An 18454-nucleotide genomic window follows, 5' to 3' on the forward strand; every position below is an offset into this window, starting at 1 on the left:
AGCTGGGTGAACTGGAGCATAGTGAGTGGGGGAAAGAATGGCTCTGGATGGGTCCAGAGAGGTGGTGGAGGGACATTTGGTTTGGGGTCCTGTAGTCCTCCGGAGGATCTTAGATGTATGTCATATATTGAGGAGGAGCCATTGGTGGTTTGTTTGTTTGTTTTTAGCAGATGGGAATGAGCTAATCATATTTGTTTCTAAAGAAAGTCATTTTGACTGCTCAATGGAAAGTGGATTAGAAGGTGGGGTAGCAAGACAAGAGAGGACCCAGGCAGTCCAGTTAGCAGGCAGTAGTTACAGTGGTCCAGGAAGGAGATAACGATGGTAGCCGTGATCTGAATGTCAGTGGCATAGGGAAAAGATGTCACATTTGAGCTGTTTACAGTCTAGAATTGATGAAATTCAGTGAATTAAATGGCTGTGGGAAGTAAGAGAGGACGGCGTCAAAAATGACTCCCAAGTAATGTGCCTTGCCCAAGGTCACATATATTATTATTACAAAGCAAGGACTCAAATGTGAAACTTGGTTCCTGTTCCATTATGCTTTCTAATATACGCATTTGCAGAAGGCCATGTAATGTATGCAAGAGGGGAGAACCTTCGTTGGTTTTACTAATGTAGCTGCTGTAATTTTCCAGCTGTCCAGACATCAAGACTCACCAGTCTACTGTGTAGATCTGATAGGGTTTAACTGAGAACCACAGGGTCTGGGCTGGATTGTGGGCATTCTACCATAAACATCTTTAAAATAGTAAAGATTCTACTTAAAAGCTGGACAAAAAGACAGAGCTGTTGGTGACACCTTTACATTCTATTCCTTTCACATTTTAGAGAAAAAAAAGTGACAATTTATGTTTCATTGGAATCATGACTTTTAGATACGCTGTATACATATGTAGTTTTGGAAGAGAGAGGTTTTTAAGCCCTGAAAATAAGCACTGATTTAGGGCATAAAGGAAATTGAGTCTGTTCCGCCTATTCTCCATGTGTTTTATTTGTTTGATTTCTGAGTGGATTTCTGATTTGGGAGTAATGCTGGATGATTTTAGAGTTAAAGATTCAAGCCTTTTACCCAACTGGTGGAAAGGAGAAAGAGTAGCAGGAAGCATGGTGGCATTTATAAGGTATAGATAAAACCAAGGTGTTATTTTCAAGCCAAATCAAATTTTACTCTCCTAATTATTTTTTAAACTACTTGTAAGACTGGATTATTCCATAGACTGGTACTCATTATGATCTAACAGTGAATCGTAGCAGAAGAATGATTTCTTAGCTGCAAGTTAGTTTTATTTTTCTCAAAGGACAGTATTTGTAGGAAAATGTGGTAGTGTGAATAGATTTGAATAAACTACTAAATTTTAAATTAAATTAAAAAGCTGTATTTAACATTATGGTTGAGATTTTACACATACAAAATGTCAGGAAATTCAAAATTATAGTTCCCACAACAGCAATAATTCAGCCAAATTGCACATATGTATTAAGGCATTAAAGTTAACACTCTGTGCAATCATGTAATAAACTACATATGCATAAGAAAGCAAGTTATGGCAGCTTTGGGAACCATCATTTTGCATTTCCTGACTTGTACATTCAAAATCCAAATTCAAATGTATATGAATATAATTGTGTTGAATTTCCATATGTACAAATAAAATCATAAATTGCTAACAGTTTGAAAGAAAATATGGAATGGCTTATGAGTTTTTAAATGTTTAGTTATTGTTATAATTAATAATAATTTTAGAAATAGAAAGCATTCTCAAAGAAACCTCTAGGCAAAAAAAAAAGAAATCATAATTTTTAAGTTACCATATCTGAATTTTAAAGGACATAAGTGGAAAAAATTTAATGACAGGTTTTATTTTATTGTTTTTAATTAGAGAAGGATTATATCCGTATCGAAAAAAAATAAAAACAAACTTGAAAAATGTGTAAAAGGAAAAATAATCTCCTTCCTTCCCTTCTATTTCCACCATTCCTGAGACAACCACTATGGGCTGCATAGTATATAACCTTGCACAGTTTTCTTCTTGTTACTACCTCATAAACATCTATATAGGAATTGGGGGGGAGGGTTACAAAAATAGAATCATACTACATATGCTACTGTGCACCTTGCTTTGGACATCCCTTTAGGTCAGTGGATAAATTAATTCTCGTTATCAGCTGCCTAATATTCCATGGTGTAAATATACTGCATGTTATTCAGTCTTCCCTTTTGGTAGATATCCAAGTAGTATCTTGTTTTTTGCTGCTTCAGCAATACTGCAGTAGAAATTCTTGAAATACATGCTTATATTAGTGCTTTATTGATATGCAATAGCTCCCCCAAAATGAGATTGCTAGTGTAACAGCTAGGGATAATTTTAACTTTAAAATAATGCCAAGATTTTCCCCCAAAGGTTATAGCAATTCACATACTCACCAGAAAAGTCTGAATGTGCTAATTTTTGCTAACTTAAATGGTTAAAAATTTTGTTTTGTGGTTGCTTTAAATTTTAATTATTTATGTTATCTTTTATGTTTTAACAAACACTGTGTGTCAGGCACTGTTAAAAGCACCAATATTTACTCATTAGGTCCTCAAAATTATTCTGTGAGATGTGTATTGTTAGTATCCCTATTTTACGTATAGGGAAACTGAGTTGTGAGTTGCAGAGAAGTTGAGTTACTTGACCACAGTTACACAGATAATAAATAGTGGAATCGGTAGTTGAACCTAGGCAATCTGTATTCAGAGTCTCTACTCTTTAATTATTTTTCTATAATACTTGTATTAGTGAGATTGAATATATTTTTGAGTTTTTCTTTATTTGTTATTAGTAAGCAGTCTTTATATAATTGTTTGACCAAGTGTTGAAGATGTTTTCTTCTACTCTATTACTAGACTTTTCACTTTGTTTTTTCATCTTAAAAACTCTTATTTCCTTTTAATTTTTAGATGATCAAATGTATCTATATTGATTTTGGTTTTTAAATACTTTCAAGAAACATGGAGGTTTCTATAAAATAATCACAATTATTAAATTGTTTGCAGCAGCAATTCATAATTATCGCCATATATTATTATTTTACTCCTAAAGTTACTTTATAGTAAATGAGTTTTGAGAATTCCTTGGCATTTCAAGTTCTCGGATATTTATTAAGTACCTATTATGTGGTAAGCATAATTCTAACAGTTCTGCCCTCTTTCCTGTATCATCAGCATTTTGCTCTTCACTATTTTGCCGTCAACATACAAGCATGCTTTTTTCCCCTCCCTTTTTAAACAAAACCTTCTCTTAACCCTACTTCTTTTACCTACTACCACTCCCATTTAAACAACTCAGATATACCTTCTCAGAGAGGCCTGTGCAGACTGCTCTATATAGAATTGCATACCACTCACTCCTAGTATTCCTGATTTTACTCTGCTCATTATTTCATTTGAAGCACTTTTCACCTTCTGACATTGTGATGAGTATTGTTTATTTTTTTTCTCACTCGAATCTAAGCTACATGAGGACAGAATCTCACTAGCACATAGTAGGCTTTCAGTAAATATATTTTAAGTGAGTAAATGAATGCATTAATGCTAAATAGTGGGGAAGCAAAAAACAAATAAGATATTATCCCAGCACTTAAGTAGCTTATGGGAGAGACAGATTCATTTCAATATAATGTGGCAAATTCTGTGGTAGAGACATCCTTGAAAATTTCAATAGGAAGGGAAGCAACTAAAAGAAGTTAGCTTAAGTGACGTTCTCCCTCAGGCACAATTTGAAAACCATTGAACTGCACATCCATTTTTGTTGCTGTTATATCTATATAATATACATGTGTGCACATATGTATCAGTATGTAAAATCTTAGTAAAATAGGTTTCTGCAGAAATTTAACCTGATATATAACCTGATATATAATCAGTCCTTTAGTATAAAAATTTATAATCAGATTAATCTTTACTTTTCTCTTGTTTACACAGTAATCTGTAATATGTGGTATATCCTATGAATAAATCACCATATTTTTATATTTAAACATACCAATAATCTTTAATGTACTGTTCTTTTTCTCTGAACAGAGCATGTGACCATCTGCGTTGTACAGCATGTGATTTCTGGGTAGTAAGCTACGATGACTATATGTGGGACAAAACATGCGATTATCTGTTTTTCAGGTATGTTTCTAGACAATTTCACTCTAAGAAATGTATCAAGTACAACTTTATAGTTCTTATTTTGCTATGGTGTATCTTGGTGAACTTGGCCAGATTTTGTGGCCTCTACCTCTTCAATACTTTTCTCATCCATCTCCTTTCTATCTGTCTGCTGTCAGCCTAGATAAGGACATGTTACTTCTGGGAAGCAGTACAGAAACAGCCTCCTCACTGATTTTTCTGCTTACTGTCTGTTCTTTCAGACCACCCTTTCCTTGATGAGAATTAAAGCATAACTATGAGGATGCTATTCTCCTGCCCAAAACCTTTCTGCTTACAGATTCGTGTCCAAATTCCTTAGTATGGCATTCAAGACCCTCTACAATCCAGCTCCTATCTATCTGTCATCCAGCTTTGTCATTCCACAATACACTTTTCACCTTCACAAGATTTTACCTACGTCAAATTACTCAATAGTCCCATTCCCTGTGACTTTGTACGGCTCTCTACCTCCTGGGACACCTTCCCATCATTTTATCTACCTAAACCCTACCTATCCTTCAGGGTACAATACATTACACATCTTCCATGATTCCTTCACCATTCTCAACTTAGAAGTAAATTCATTCTTTTCTATTTGTCCACAACACTTCATACTTATTACAGCACTCAGTGTAGTATAAGATTGAAAATTGGTATATATGTCTGCCTCCTTCCTTGTGGTCAGGATATTTTTGCAGTTTGTACATTCTTATACACTTATTGAATACCTAATGTTTTTAAGATGTTGTAAGTTATAAAAATATACTTATAAACTATGCACTCACATTTTTAAATAACAATTTAGAGCTAAATATTAATTACACATATCTCATACATTTTTGGCTCCCCAAACCTGTGCCTAGACAAAGACTATATTTTCAGATACAAGCAATCAGAATATATTATAGCACTCTCAGTAGTATAAAAAAAAGGGTGAGTCTTTATACCCCTTCTGGGAGCCATTCTTGTGTAAATCCGTAGGAGTCTCCTCTATTTAATAGTTTTTAAACTTTTTCACATCAAGAACCACTTTGAAAATCTTATTGAAAACTCTGAATCTTCTTCACACACATGTTCCAAAATTGAAAGTGCAAATACATGGAAAAATTACAATTTAAGAGGTTTCACAGTCCCCAATTCAAATGAAGCATAATGTCGTCCCAAAATCCCAGGTCAGGTTAGCTTACTTTAATCCTATAGTTGGAAAAGTTAACTTTTAATTTCAGGTCTCTTTTGCCTTTTCAGACTTTTCTAAATCCTCTGCTAGATACTGTCTGAAGGTTAATCTAATGAGTGATTAATAATTTCCATATGTCACCAAGGTAAACCATCAATTTAATATAAAACTAGTATAGAATAATAGAATGCATGTAATATCAAAATAGGCAAGCCACAGGCACTAAGTAAATGTATTGGCGATTTAGTTAGTATTTGAGGAACTTGCAGTATCTCAGAGTTATTAAGAATATTGATTGGTTTACTCTAGATCTGTGATATCCTGATTTAAAAAAATATATACTTTTAGGCACTCAATTTTTATCAAGCTGCCCACTTGGACTTTCTACCAAGGATACTTTACTCTGCCACTTTACTTAAAAAAATCACTTCTGTTAGTTCGCTAAAAATATTTGTAAAAAATACATACTTTTAGATTAAATAGTGAGAACTAGAAAATGTATTATACTATTAAAAATAAATAACAATATGTTATTTTTCTACAATATACTAAATAATATTTTTTAAAAGGAAATAATAAGTAGTTATTTTTACCAGAAAATATATTATCTTAGCCTTTAAGATACTTAGGAATATTTGAGATTTGAACTAATGAAAGAAAATGCTGTCACCATCATCAGGAAATAAATCATTGATATATTTTTTATTTTATAGAGTTTATTAGCATTTCTTTATCAAACAGACATTATCAGCACCTAGTCTGTGTCATTCCTAGTTAACTGGGCTCACAAAATGAATAGGACCCAGTTTCAACTCTCAAGTAATGCAGTTTTGAGAAGATGTGATATCATGTAATAGATGTGACAGAGGAGATAGGTTAAAAGAGGAATGTCACAGGACCTTGAGGTATCAGAGAAAGCCTCAGAGTCTTAAAGAATAATTAGGGGTTTGCCTAGCAAACAATATGGACACTGGTATTCTTCTAGGAGGTATTTTTAAAAATACAGGTGAAATCCATGGCATGTTTGGGGACTTACAACTAGTCTGGACTATGGAAAATGTTGGATAGGGCAAGAGATGGCAAGAGGTGAGTGAAGTAGAAGAGAGAGATCAAAAAGAGCAGAGCTAGGAAAGCAATACTGAGGAATTTCGGCTTAATTTTTTCTGCAGTGTGGATAACCACTACAGGCTTTTAATCAAGAGAGAGATCCAAATAGAGACGAATTTTTTAAAGAAAACTAACTACTGTATGAGAACCAGGCCAGTGTAGAATCATGGGGATTATTGAAGGATGTTATGATAATCCACTGGGAAAGAATAAAGATCTGAATTATGGCAGTAGATGAAGAGTAGGTGTATTTGAGTGATATTTTAGAGGTAGTCCTAGCTGTGAAAGGTGAGAGACAAACGTCATCTAGGATGAGTCCTAGGTTTCTGTCTTGGTTTATGTAGATGGGCAATGATACTGTCCATTGATAAAGGTAATTTATGAACAGATTTGAAAGAAGAGGCTATAAGTTCATTTATGGGAGCTATTGAAACTGCGGCTCTGAAGTTCTGGAAGGAAATGTAATCTGTAACATAGTTGTTGAAACCATGAGATTGGATGGTATGACCCAGGAAGGCAACGTGGAAGCATGTCAGTGAATGCAGAATTAAGGGTCATTTAGTTAAGATAGGTGCTTTGATGTTTACATTGTCAGGGGTAGTAGAGACATATGAAGGGTGAGGGGGGATGTGAATAACAAGGTCCTGGAGGCTCTGGGGCCTGGAGTGCTGATGGAAAGTGAGCTTCAGCTAAGAAGAGGAGGTTCACCCTCTGTGATGGAGTGGAAGGAGGTAAGATACTGATGTGTTCATGGGAAAAGCTAGGAGATGGAAGCCTTTTCACATCTGATGCCCTGGCTTTATGTTTGAGGATGTGGTCTGCTGAAAGTAAAGAAGTGGAAGGTAAATGAAACAAACACTTGAGGAGGATAGGGAAAAATCACTGAGGGAAACCAGAAATAGGTGGTGACTGAAAGAAAGTTAAAAGGTTTACAGAGTGCCATCAAATGCCCGGCGGAACATGGGGAGTCATTTATTTTTAATTGTTATCAATCTGCTCATTAGTTACCGTGAAACAGCATGCTATTGTTTGTTTTATTGTCTTTATTTTATAAATGAGGGAAATAAGTGTATCCTAGTTTTGAGAAGTTCTAGGACTTTCTAAAGAAGCATAATCTATACTTGACCATCCTGCTATAATATAGCTAAATTAAATGTTTTATTAAATCATTTTCTTTATGAGAAATAATGAAATTATTTTTCTTTCTAAGCTTTTAAGATATGTGCTTCTTTAGAAGCATTTGAAATGTATTAATTAGTTCCCTGGCTGTTCATAATTCCTACTCCTGAAATCTCTAATTAAAGATTCAATTAGCTATCAGATGTTAAACTTGTCGAAATATATTGCAGATTGAATAAAGACTGTTTTTACTTCATTTAAACATTTAGTTTTCATTAAACACATTTAGTTTTGTGGAGTTTTTTTCTATCTGATAAAATTTCGATGATTTCTTTCCCAAGCTCACTGTAACCTTAACTAAGTCACTTAGGTGGTTAATGTCTTGTTTTCCTGAAATCAGACAGTAGGCCTAGAAAATCTCTCAAGTTTTGTTAGGTACTAAACCTAAATTGTGCCTGGATTTCGTACAGTACAGTACTGAATCTGGTGCCCATTGTCCACCAGAGGGCACTTTGTAGCCTGCCTTCTATTGCAGTGACATAAAAAGCAAAGATAGGACTATATCTCTTTGTAAAATGTTTATACTGTACTTCATTGTTTTCCTTTGCTTTTCTTCATAATTTCATTTTGAATTTTTTCATTTTTCTTCTGCCACAGAATAGTCATATAAATTCAGCACAGAGATTATGAAAATCATAACTGACTTTCAATTACTTAAACTTTAACTTCTTTAGTCTTTTTTTATAACTGCATCGAGTTAGATGGTTATCATATTTTATAACAGTCCTGCCCATTGATTCAATTATTTTAACATTATTGTCATTTAATGTAGGATAGGCATTTATTTTCTTGCTGATACTATAAGTAAATAAACATATTGAAACAAATGAAAAATACATCAATTCAATACATAAAAATAACAGGCACTTTTTCTCTATTCATGAAAAATTTCTATAGTTAACCCATTAGAAACCCGTTATTTTTATACCTCTTGTATGCCCTGCATTGGCCATAGTGCCGACTTTTAGAGTATGGAATAGTGAGTATCTGAGGTAAGGATGAACCACCAGTTTTTCCACTCTATTCTCATATCATGCCATCTCTGATAAGACAAATCAATAATTCTTCAGCCTTTTAGGTCATTGTGTTCTGAACAGGCCTAGACAATTGCTCTTAAAAAGTACTGGATACTGAGGAAATCCCATCAGAAAGAATACAGAAGCATATCTTCTACTGTTTGTATGAGGGGAGCAAACGTATGTTTAGTGTTTAAATGTTAAAAAGATAGGAAAATAAAGCAATTAGAACTTTTTCCAAGTCATTAAGCTCTAAACAAAGCCACTATTCTAAAACATTCATATTTTACTAATAGGAACAACATGCCAGAATTCCACAAATTAAAAACAAAGTTGGTGAAGAAGAAAGGAACACGAGCATATGCCTGCCAGTGTAGCTGGAGAACTATTGAAGAACTGACTGACCTTCAGACTGATCATCAGCTACGTTGGGTTTGCGGCAAACATTAAGAATGCAGACTTTTCACATTCAGACAGATGCATCCATGAGAGTAGTCTCCATTAATCATAATATTTAGGAAAAGGTACATAGCAGTATCATGACCTTTGGAAAAAGACAGCAAATTTCATTTCATGACTATACCAATTTTTGAAGACCAAATGGACCTGAGAAGATAACGCGCTTTAACATTTTGGAATTATTCCTTTTTGATATATAGACATTTCCCTTTGTAAGGTAACAAGTTATCCAGATTCATCTTTACCAGCCCATCTCCTGTTGATTAGAAGTTTGAGTATGATGTTTCATAGAAACATATAGCCATTCGTTAGCAACTGCAGTATTACTGACTGCTAATATACTTTACATAAGCATTCTTCATTTATAGCTTTTAAAGGGGATAAACCTGGCCAGTCAGAGAGGTCTTTGAGGGGTGTATACATCACCTCCTCCAGTCAGAGCTGTTGTTGCCAAATATCATAATTTAAACATGGTAGAAACCATATAAGCAGTGACTAACTGAAGAGTTTTCAGGAGTATAGGTATATTGCAAATGACAACACTGCCTGTATCTGGTCTTACCTCACCACCTTAAAGCGATATTATGTACAATAATGATAAATACATATTGCAAGTTTTAGCTTATTTCTGCTTTTGTTCATTTAGATATCAAAAGTTACCCAGTTTGCAATTTTAGCAAATATTCATTTATATATAAAAAATTTTTGATGCACCTAGGAACAATCCTAATACAGATAGGTAATTATTAGATGTTCCAGTACTTTCTGGCCTTTAAGACCTAAAACTCCAGTCAAGTATCATGAACAACAAGTAAGATATTTTCTCAGGCAGCCTATTGATTTTTCTGGTAGGATCAGATCAACATATTATATGAGTGCATGAAAAAAGAAATAAAGCAAAGCTGAGCCAACCTGTTGAGCTCCTTGACATCACTGAGACTTGAGAAGCCCTATAATAACAGCACATTCAGGAAATCAGTTACTTCAACATTACCAGCTCACAGCCACCATCGAGAGATTCTGGGTTCTTTTCCAACTGCCAAAAGCTCTTCACCGTATGTGTCTAGTATGTAGTTCAGATGTGTGACATAAGGCATGCTGAAAAGGAGTAATCGAAGCAAAGTTAAGATCTGCTTAGTCTCTTGCTGAATTCATTGCATCCACCCTACTTAAGCAGAGAAAAAAAACCTGGTCATTAAAATCCTTTTCCTAGCCATGACACATTTGCACATATGTAAAACTGACTTTGGTAAGTCTGGCATTGCAACAGAACAAATCTCCTAGTGGCAGATGCTCACATTTTTTGTATTAAGAATATGTTTACAGATTTTATCTTTCAATAAAAATGTTTTAGCCCCTAAAATTTTATCTCAGTGTAGTTGTATCCAGAAACATAGGTGGATTTGGATTAAAGTCACCTATTACAAAAAGTAGTACAGCAACAAGATCCACACATTCAGAACTTGGCACATTAGTCATAATGGTGATGTTTTCTTTTTATTCTTATAAATTTACTAAATCATTAATTTGAAAAAATTTTTTTTTTCATTCATCATAGCTACCTAAAACTTGGATACATTGCCAATGTTTGGCATTCCATAACAGTAATTATAATAATTCCCCAATGTCAGAATGTTTGTATGAGTTCACATTTTTGTTGGCAATTTACTTTATAAGCTTTCTAATATTGTACAATTTTTAATCTAAAATATAGAATAAATATCATGTTTATATCCAAATGGATTATTATCAGTTATAATTTAAGCCAAAATGCAACTATTTTAGTATTAGTGCAGAAGAAAAGCAGTTTCTAATAAACTATAATTTTAAAGTATAAAATCTAAAATTTTCAAGATGTTTTATCTATTTGTTTTTAACATTTATAATAATTTTCTACTTTTAGCACTACCTGTTTTTTGCCAAGCTAGATAACTGCTTTATTTGAACTGTATTATACTTTCCAACCCTTATCCTACTTAGAAATGAATAACTAATAGCTTTACTCTGTATTTAGTTACTTTTATTGTATAGTAAAATATTCATATTGGGATTAATTTGAAATATTTTTTATAATTTATTTTAAAATATCAACAGAAGTTTCCAACCATCTAGTTGAATAGAGAATTTACTTATTTACATTGGGGTGGAGAAGCATGTCATAAGTTTGCGTGTGTGTGCACGCAGTGTGTGTGTACATGCATGTGTAGCACAATGTGGGTATTTAAAGGAGCAGGTCTGAGTGCCAGCAGAACAAGCTATGCTGATCTTGTATGTTGATGTCAGTAAGCTTAGCCGAAGTTCTTCTTGGGCCAAAGAAAATGGCATCAGACTATGATTTTAAATTGTTTTCCCTCTTCTTACTGATCCGATATTTAAAAATGTGAACCGAAGAGGTCTTTGTATTCAATAAGTACAGTGCTGCTTAGCAGTAACTTTCAAATGCTGCTTTTTCTCAATTGTTCTGTTTTAACAAAATCTCTATCAGCTAACATACCACCCCTAGTAACCAGCCTTGCATATTATTTAAAATAGTTCATGAATGGAAGAAAAAATTCAAAATATACAGTCTCTTTAGAGATTTAATATCTTATATGTATTTGGGGTTTTGATGCCATTTTGTGCCCTATTTTAAAAGATTACATGGGATATATAGATATACATGTGGTTAATAAATAAATTTGTTTTCAGACTTTCCCCAAATGCCTTGAGATAATGGGAGACAATATGAAGTGTTACAAAATCAGAGTTGACAGTCACATCCCTTAGGAAGTTACTTAACTTTTTCGGCTTCATTTGCCTCATCTATATGAATAATGGTGACGTCTCTTCTTGAGCTTGTTGTAAGATTAAATTATATAACATGAAAAGTGACTAGCATAGTGTTCAGAATATGTGCTTATATATGTTCTTATTTTTCCTTCTGAAAGTAGTGCTGTCTAAAGTAAAATTGTAGCATGTTTCTTATAGCAAAGCATTTCACCACATTTATTTTTTCGTTCCCTAAACTTCCTTAGAGAAAAGCAGCTATGCTATTGTTTTGATTTTATAACTAGTAAATGTAAACATGGCCAGCTTTATCTTTATATTAAAGTTGAAACTACAACTTTCAAAAACAACAAAACAAAAACTGGTTCACGCTAGCCTTTTCCTGTCTGATTTAAACCTAATCAATCATCATCAAGGCATTCTGGGCCTTTTACAGTATCTTTTCAGCTTCTGCCTATGCATCTCTCCTCTTCTAAGCAAACCTAAATGTGTTGGAATGTAGTCATTGTCTTCAGAAGGCATTTACAGGTACTCCAAATACTAGCAAGTGAGGCCTAAGGACTGACTCCTTCTTATCAAGTATCTATTCATCAGAACAATTTGTTATCAGGGAAGTGAAAAGAGACAGATAAGGAAGATTAGAATAGACTGTGGGTCCAGACATCAGTTTTGCTAGAGGTCCATACCAGAAGAGAGACAAGAAAGGTGGACCCATAAAATAGTTTCATTATTATTTATGGATGAGGAAACTGAGGCATGAGGAATTTGCCTAAAGTCACCAGGGTTGTAAATAGCAGAATGGGATTCAAACCTAAATCAACTCAACTCTGCAAGGGAAAGGAGAAGTTGCTTTCTGCAAGATGAGCTAGAGCTGCTCAGTTGAGTAACCCAGGGCTTTCACCCCGTATTCCCCAGTAGAACCCTGGTGGACTAATAAATACACCAGACTGAGAGAATATACAACCCCAGTTTTACCAAAATAATACTTTCAGATATTTTCAATGCCTTTTTTAGAAGAAGCACGATACAGTGCACAGGTGTAGCTAGGTTTCAGATTGCCTCTCAATGCTGATGGACAGGTGGTAGCTTCCAGGAAAAATATGAGAAGGAGACCAGGTTAGGCACAGCAGGAAGGAGTTCCACAATCTGTTAGTCAAGTCTGCCATGGGGTCGGGGATGAGGAATGAAAACGACTGTGAATTTGATGACCCTGGAACAAGGTTAGGACCTGGGTTCCTGTCTAGATCAGTGGTTTTCAACTCCAGCTTCAGATTGAGATACCTCGGAAGCTTTAAAAAGTGCCAGTGTTCAGGCCCAGGGGCCCAGAAATTCTGATTAATTTGTCTGCATTGAGGCCCAAGAATCAGTATTTTAAAAAAATTCTCCCAGTTATTCCACTGTGAAGCCATATGACCTTGGGCATGTCACATTCTTCCTTGGACTTTAGTATTCTCACCTGTTAAAAAAAAATTTTTTTGCCAAGAGCTTTCACTGCCAGTATAAAAATATGAAGTTTAATACTAAGTGATTTCTAATGTCCCTTTTAGGATTAAACTTGCATGAATCTCTTTTCATGACATAATCATTACAGAATAATTATATCATTTAGGGTTCAGAGTGTACTGTCATCAGTGTTTCTCTTAGTCCCTAGAAACAGCAAGGCATCAATATCAAGTTCAAGATTTGAGTTCCATAATAGCCTTTCACCTTACATGGAAAAGAATAACAACCTCCCAAATGTGGATAGTGCAAATTCTCCACTAGCAGAAGCATTTCAGAGCATGTGGCCTTCAGAAAGTGAGTCACTGGCACCATCTTTAATTGCAAAGAGCAACACTTATATCAAGTAGAAAGCAGTATTCTAAAAAGTAGATAGAAAAATTTTTCAGTTAATAGAGAAACTTTACATAACTTAGAAACCAATGTAAGTTCTTCTATTCGGGATTTTTAAAAATATCCAGAAGATGTATAAGAAAAATTACAAAAGATTTACTCTCAAAGAATATAATGCTTTATTTTTACATTTTTCTTGAGGGATGGAAGATTAAGAGATTTTCCAGTGGATTGAGGCATATCCCAGAAAATGCCTTCCAAGTCTCTTCTCTCTGGCTTTGATTTTCCTCTGCAGCTGACTATGCACTAAAGACCACTTAGGCTTTTTTCCACTCACTTTTTATGGAAGACCTTTAGGTATTTCATTACCAGCACAAATTTATTCTGAGCTATTCCAGGTCCAGTGATAAACCCAAGGAATGAGAAGGAAAAGATGTGTATAGCCCGACTTGTAAAGGCATAGGTGATGTGCGTACTCACAAAGCTCAACAAAGGAGCTCCGTGTTCCTTCTCCCCTTTGCCCTGTTAATGAGCTGTCTGTCATGGGTGAGCTTAGGAGCACAGGCTGGTGTTAGGCTGCCAGGATTTGAATCCTGACTCTACAACTTAAAAGAGGTGACGTTCTATAGGTCACGTCCTCCTAGAGCCTCTTCTTCCCCACCAGTGGAACAGAGATTATAAGAATGCTTACCTCACAGAATTGCTGGAGGAAGTGAATAGAATAATCCATGTAAAGCATTTAGCATGGTGCCTGGCAAGTGTGAATTCTTTTTGCTATGATCTCTGTCAATATAAAAATGCATACATTAAAGACAACTTTCTCGATAGGTTTCCTCTTCAGCATTCTTTCTATTTTGTCTTCAACATGTGTTAGTGCCGCCAAGCTTCCTCTTATAGCAGATGACCCAAAGTGATCCATTTAAAGGAAGCTTCAAAGCACAGGTGCTGGGTTGGGTTTGTGTCAGTAGGGCCCAAGGGCACTAGTCATCATCCAGGAGGATTGACTATTTCCTAAGGAGTTGTAATTATGGGTCTTTTATGTTAAGCATCTTTGATTCTGTTCAGTACCAAACATCAAAATACAAACATCTACAAGCAGAGCTGGTACATTTAGGTTATTTCACAACCTAGTGAAATTCAGCACTGAACAGACATCCCCTTTGCTCATCATTGATTATAATGTGGCTAAAATGGAAACTGCTAGCCTGTGTGTCAATACTTTTGCTAGAAACATACACTGCTTCCAGAAGGATGAAAGGAAAGCTTAAACTTCCCCTTTTATCATCTAAAATTATTATACTTCCAGGTCCGCTGTTGAATCATCAAGTCACATTCTGAGCCCAACTCTGGCCATCGCTGAGGCCTGAGGGACCCAGCAAAGGAAGGAGGTCCTGAAAAAGCCTTTACTTCCCCAATGTAGCTAGTTACATTGGGAAAAGAAGGGACATATTTGGCTCCAAGGGACTTGGGGATTTTAAGACCCATCATTCTGAGCCCTACATACTTGGTGAAACTAATAAATTAAGAATCTAGCCCATAGGGGGCAGGCGTGCACTGAGGACCCGATTTTGTTTATTTTTTTTCAATGGGCTTTTTGGTCTATTGGAAAAGCACCCAGAATGCTTCTCTAAAATATTATCCATTTTGTTTTTCATCAAAATCTGCCTGCTGTTGTTAACTATACCCCGCAGTAGTGGCATTAAATGTTTTTCTCTGGCTGAAAATAGAAATTCTCCCTAAACCAGCTGTCTTTATTTTTAGGAGAAAAGGACAGTCCCCAAACATGATCAGTCTTAACCCCAGAAGTTTATGCAGAAGCACTTGTCATTTCGAGCTTGTGGACCTACCCCAGGAAGGAAATTGGAAAATTTTAACTGATGCACAAAAATTGACTCCTTACGTACTTCAGGGGTCTAAAGTGAAAGAGGAGCAATGAAATGGTTCCTACAGCAAAAGATGGAAAATCAAAGTGACAGGCTTGCAGAGGTGACTGAAGAAATAAATCGTAAGGGTAAGCAAGTTTATGCTGACAGGCTTTCTGAGACCAGGAAACCATATCTTCAGGACCTTTGAGCATGATAGTTCAGCACAAATATTCCCTGAATGCAGTGATTTGGTTTTGTTTTTAAGGTGGTTTATTTTTTAACGTACAGAAAAGAAAATCAAAAACGTTATACTCTCATTTTTTTGTTCATTGAAATACAATATATAAAAAGGCAAAAATTCCTCCACTATCCCAAGAAGTAAACAGTGTTCATTTGGTGCTATTCCTTTTGGACTTCTGGATGGATGGATGGATGGATGGATGGATGGATGGATGGATAGATGGATGGATGGTAGAGATATTTACTGAAAATTTTTTCTTAATAAAGGCAAAAATCTGGTATATATTATTATACCATTTGCTTTTTTTTACCAAATAGTATATCATAGACATCTTTCCAAACCAGTATACATAGATTTATCTTATATGTAATGGCTTGTGGTATTCCATGATATGGATGTTCCATAATTTATGTAACTATTCTTCTGTTTATGGAGATTTCTGTTTCAGTATTTTTCTGTTATGGGATTGCTGACCAGATTATGCATTTCTTTACTGCTGGTCTATTTTGAGCAGCCAGACCATGTATGTAATCCATCATGTAACAATTCCAACTTATCTCAGATGGATAAGTTGGCACGTGCCAAAGGCTGCACATAGGCACTCTGGTGCCAGTGGAGCCCAGCCTTTCCAACTCAGTGAAGCCGTCTTGGACCCTCCGGATCAGCCCATCCACTATCCAACTGAGTGACCTCAGTTGGCATGGAGCAGAATTGCTCCAGATGAGCCCTATCCGAATTTCTAGTCCATAAAATTGTAAGATGTAATGAAATGGTAGTTGTTTTAAACCAAAAAAGTAATAATAACATTATTACTTGTAAAAATATTATAAAACTGTTATAAAAGTAATAATAATATTATGCTTTACCTTAGAATATGTACATTTTTAATTTAGATGATATTGCAAAATTATCCTTTTACAAGATTGTATCAATTTATATTAGTACCAACTATGGATGAAAGTGACTAGCTTTTTCTCTAAAGCAATGGAATAAGTATACTTTTTGAGCATTATTTGCTTTCTAAACTATATATTATTAGGAAATATTTCAAACATACAGGAAAGTACAGAGAATAGGATAAAATACTGGTTCATACATATTTTTATCGCTTCTTGGGTCAAATTTAAGAGTTATTTTTCTCCAGAAAATTATCCATTCAGCTAATTTTTAAACTGAGATTTCAACCCAAATTCAAAGTCCAAACTCATTTCATTTACCAATTTCCCTTCTCATATAATGTAACTCAAATTGTAGATAAATAGTAGTGGAAGTCTAAGGTCATATTGCCTGAGTAGCTTCTGAAGATCACAAAACTAAAAAAGGAAAATAAAAAGAAAATCAAACATCCTGCTGGTCCTCTGGCTCTCTCCACATCTGTCCCTGTCCTGGCTTAAGACGTTTAAGCCCCATTCCCTTTCTTTTGGCACCACGAGGCTGCTGACAAGCTTGGAAGCCATAACCTGTAAATCAGTAAATACTTCTGCCAAAGGCTTCATGGAAGAAGGGGGATGGGACATGGGATAGGGAAGGAGTGAGAACGTGAGTTTGTTGAGAGGTTCCTATTGGGGATTGAGAATGGGAGGAGGTCAGGAGAAATATGGAAAAGAAGAATCTTTGAGAAATGTAAAGAGGAGCCAAAGTCATATTCCAAAGAAAGATAGGTGTGAATTATTATGACCCCTAGGAAGAGAGTCCCAAACACCTGATTATTGGGCCATGGAGCTCCCAGTACAGAAGCTCCAGCACATGGAAGGCACCTGACTACAGTGGTACTTTCCTCACCTGGGGCAGGCGATAGAGGTAAAGTGGATGCCAAAGCCCTGTGCTCAGAATGCCAGAAAACACCTGAGTCAGCTCTTCTGCTATTCCGACTCCCTGTTGACAGCCTGGGCAACCTCCAGCCCATCACCCGCAGAGGAGGGCCCTCTGGGGCCAGCCATCTCCCCAGAGCTTCCCAAGGAAGAACCTGATCTGCCTGCATGTACTGTGACTCCCAGTTATAAAATGAAGGCTCAAAACACAATCACAAAAGTTCTGACATCATTTAACGTACAGATGGTACCCAACTTACAATGGTTTGACTTACGATTTTTCAACTTTACAATAGTTCAAAAGTGATATATATTCAATAAAAACTGTACTTCAAATTTTGAATTTGATCTTTCCTCAGGCTACCAACATGCAGTAGAATACTCGCATGATGCTGGGCAGTGGCAGAGAGCCTCAGCGCATAGTCAGGCTCATGATCACGAAAGTAAACAACCAATACTCTACAACAGCGGTCCCCAACCTTTTTGGCACTAGGGACCAGTGTTCCTATGAGAATCTAAGGCCTGATGATCTGAGGTGGAGCTGAGGCAGTGATGCTAACACTGGGGAGTACCTGCAAATACAGATGAAGCTTCACTCACTCACCACCTGCCGCTCACCTCCTGCTGTGCGACCCAGTTCCTAACAGGCCACAGACCGGTACCGGTCTGCAGCCCGGGGATGGGACCCCTGCTCTACAGTGTATCCATTGTGTTAGATGATTTTGCCCAACTGTAGGCGAATGTAAGTGTTCTGAGTACGTATAAGGTAGGCTAGGCTAAGCTATGATGTTCAGTAGGTTGTGTTAAATGCATTTTC

General features: G+C 35.7%; 1 protein-coding gene across 4 annotated transcripts in view; it reads left to right on the forward strand.

The window, feature by feature from the left end:
* The window catches only part of CUNH8orf37 (chromosome unknown C8orf37 homolog), a 29012-nt gene extending 10825 nt beyond the window's left edge, over positions 1–18187 (forward strand). The window contains exons 5-7 of one of the 4 annotated variants that reach the window (XR_003047686.1): positions 4067–4162; positions 15482–15731; positions 17997–18187. Coding sequence is in view for 3 of the 4 variants with exons in the window: in XM_015593038.2 (XP_015448524.1) it covers positions 4067–4162; positions 15482–15656 (271 nt within the window). In the remaining variant the exon portion in view is untranslated. Of the gene's footprint in view, positions 1–4066; positions 4163–8958; positions 11172–15481; positions 15903–17996 lie in introns of those variants that run through there. The other 3 variants (XM_015593038.2, XM_025050138.1, XM_006916672.3) reach the window with 3 other exon arrangements.
* Positions 18188–18454: the final 267 nt, after the last annotated feature.

Source organism: Pteropus alecto, unplaced genomic scaffold (assembly GCF_000325575.1).
Source record: "Pteropus alecto unplaced genomic scaffold, ASM32557v1 scaffold164, whole genome shotgun sequence".
Taxonomy (NCBI): Eukaryota; Metazoa; Chordata; class Mammalia; order Chiroptera; family Pteropodidae; genus Pteropus; species Pteropus alecto.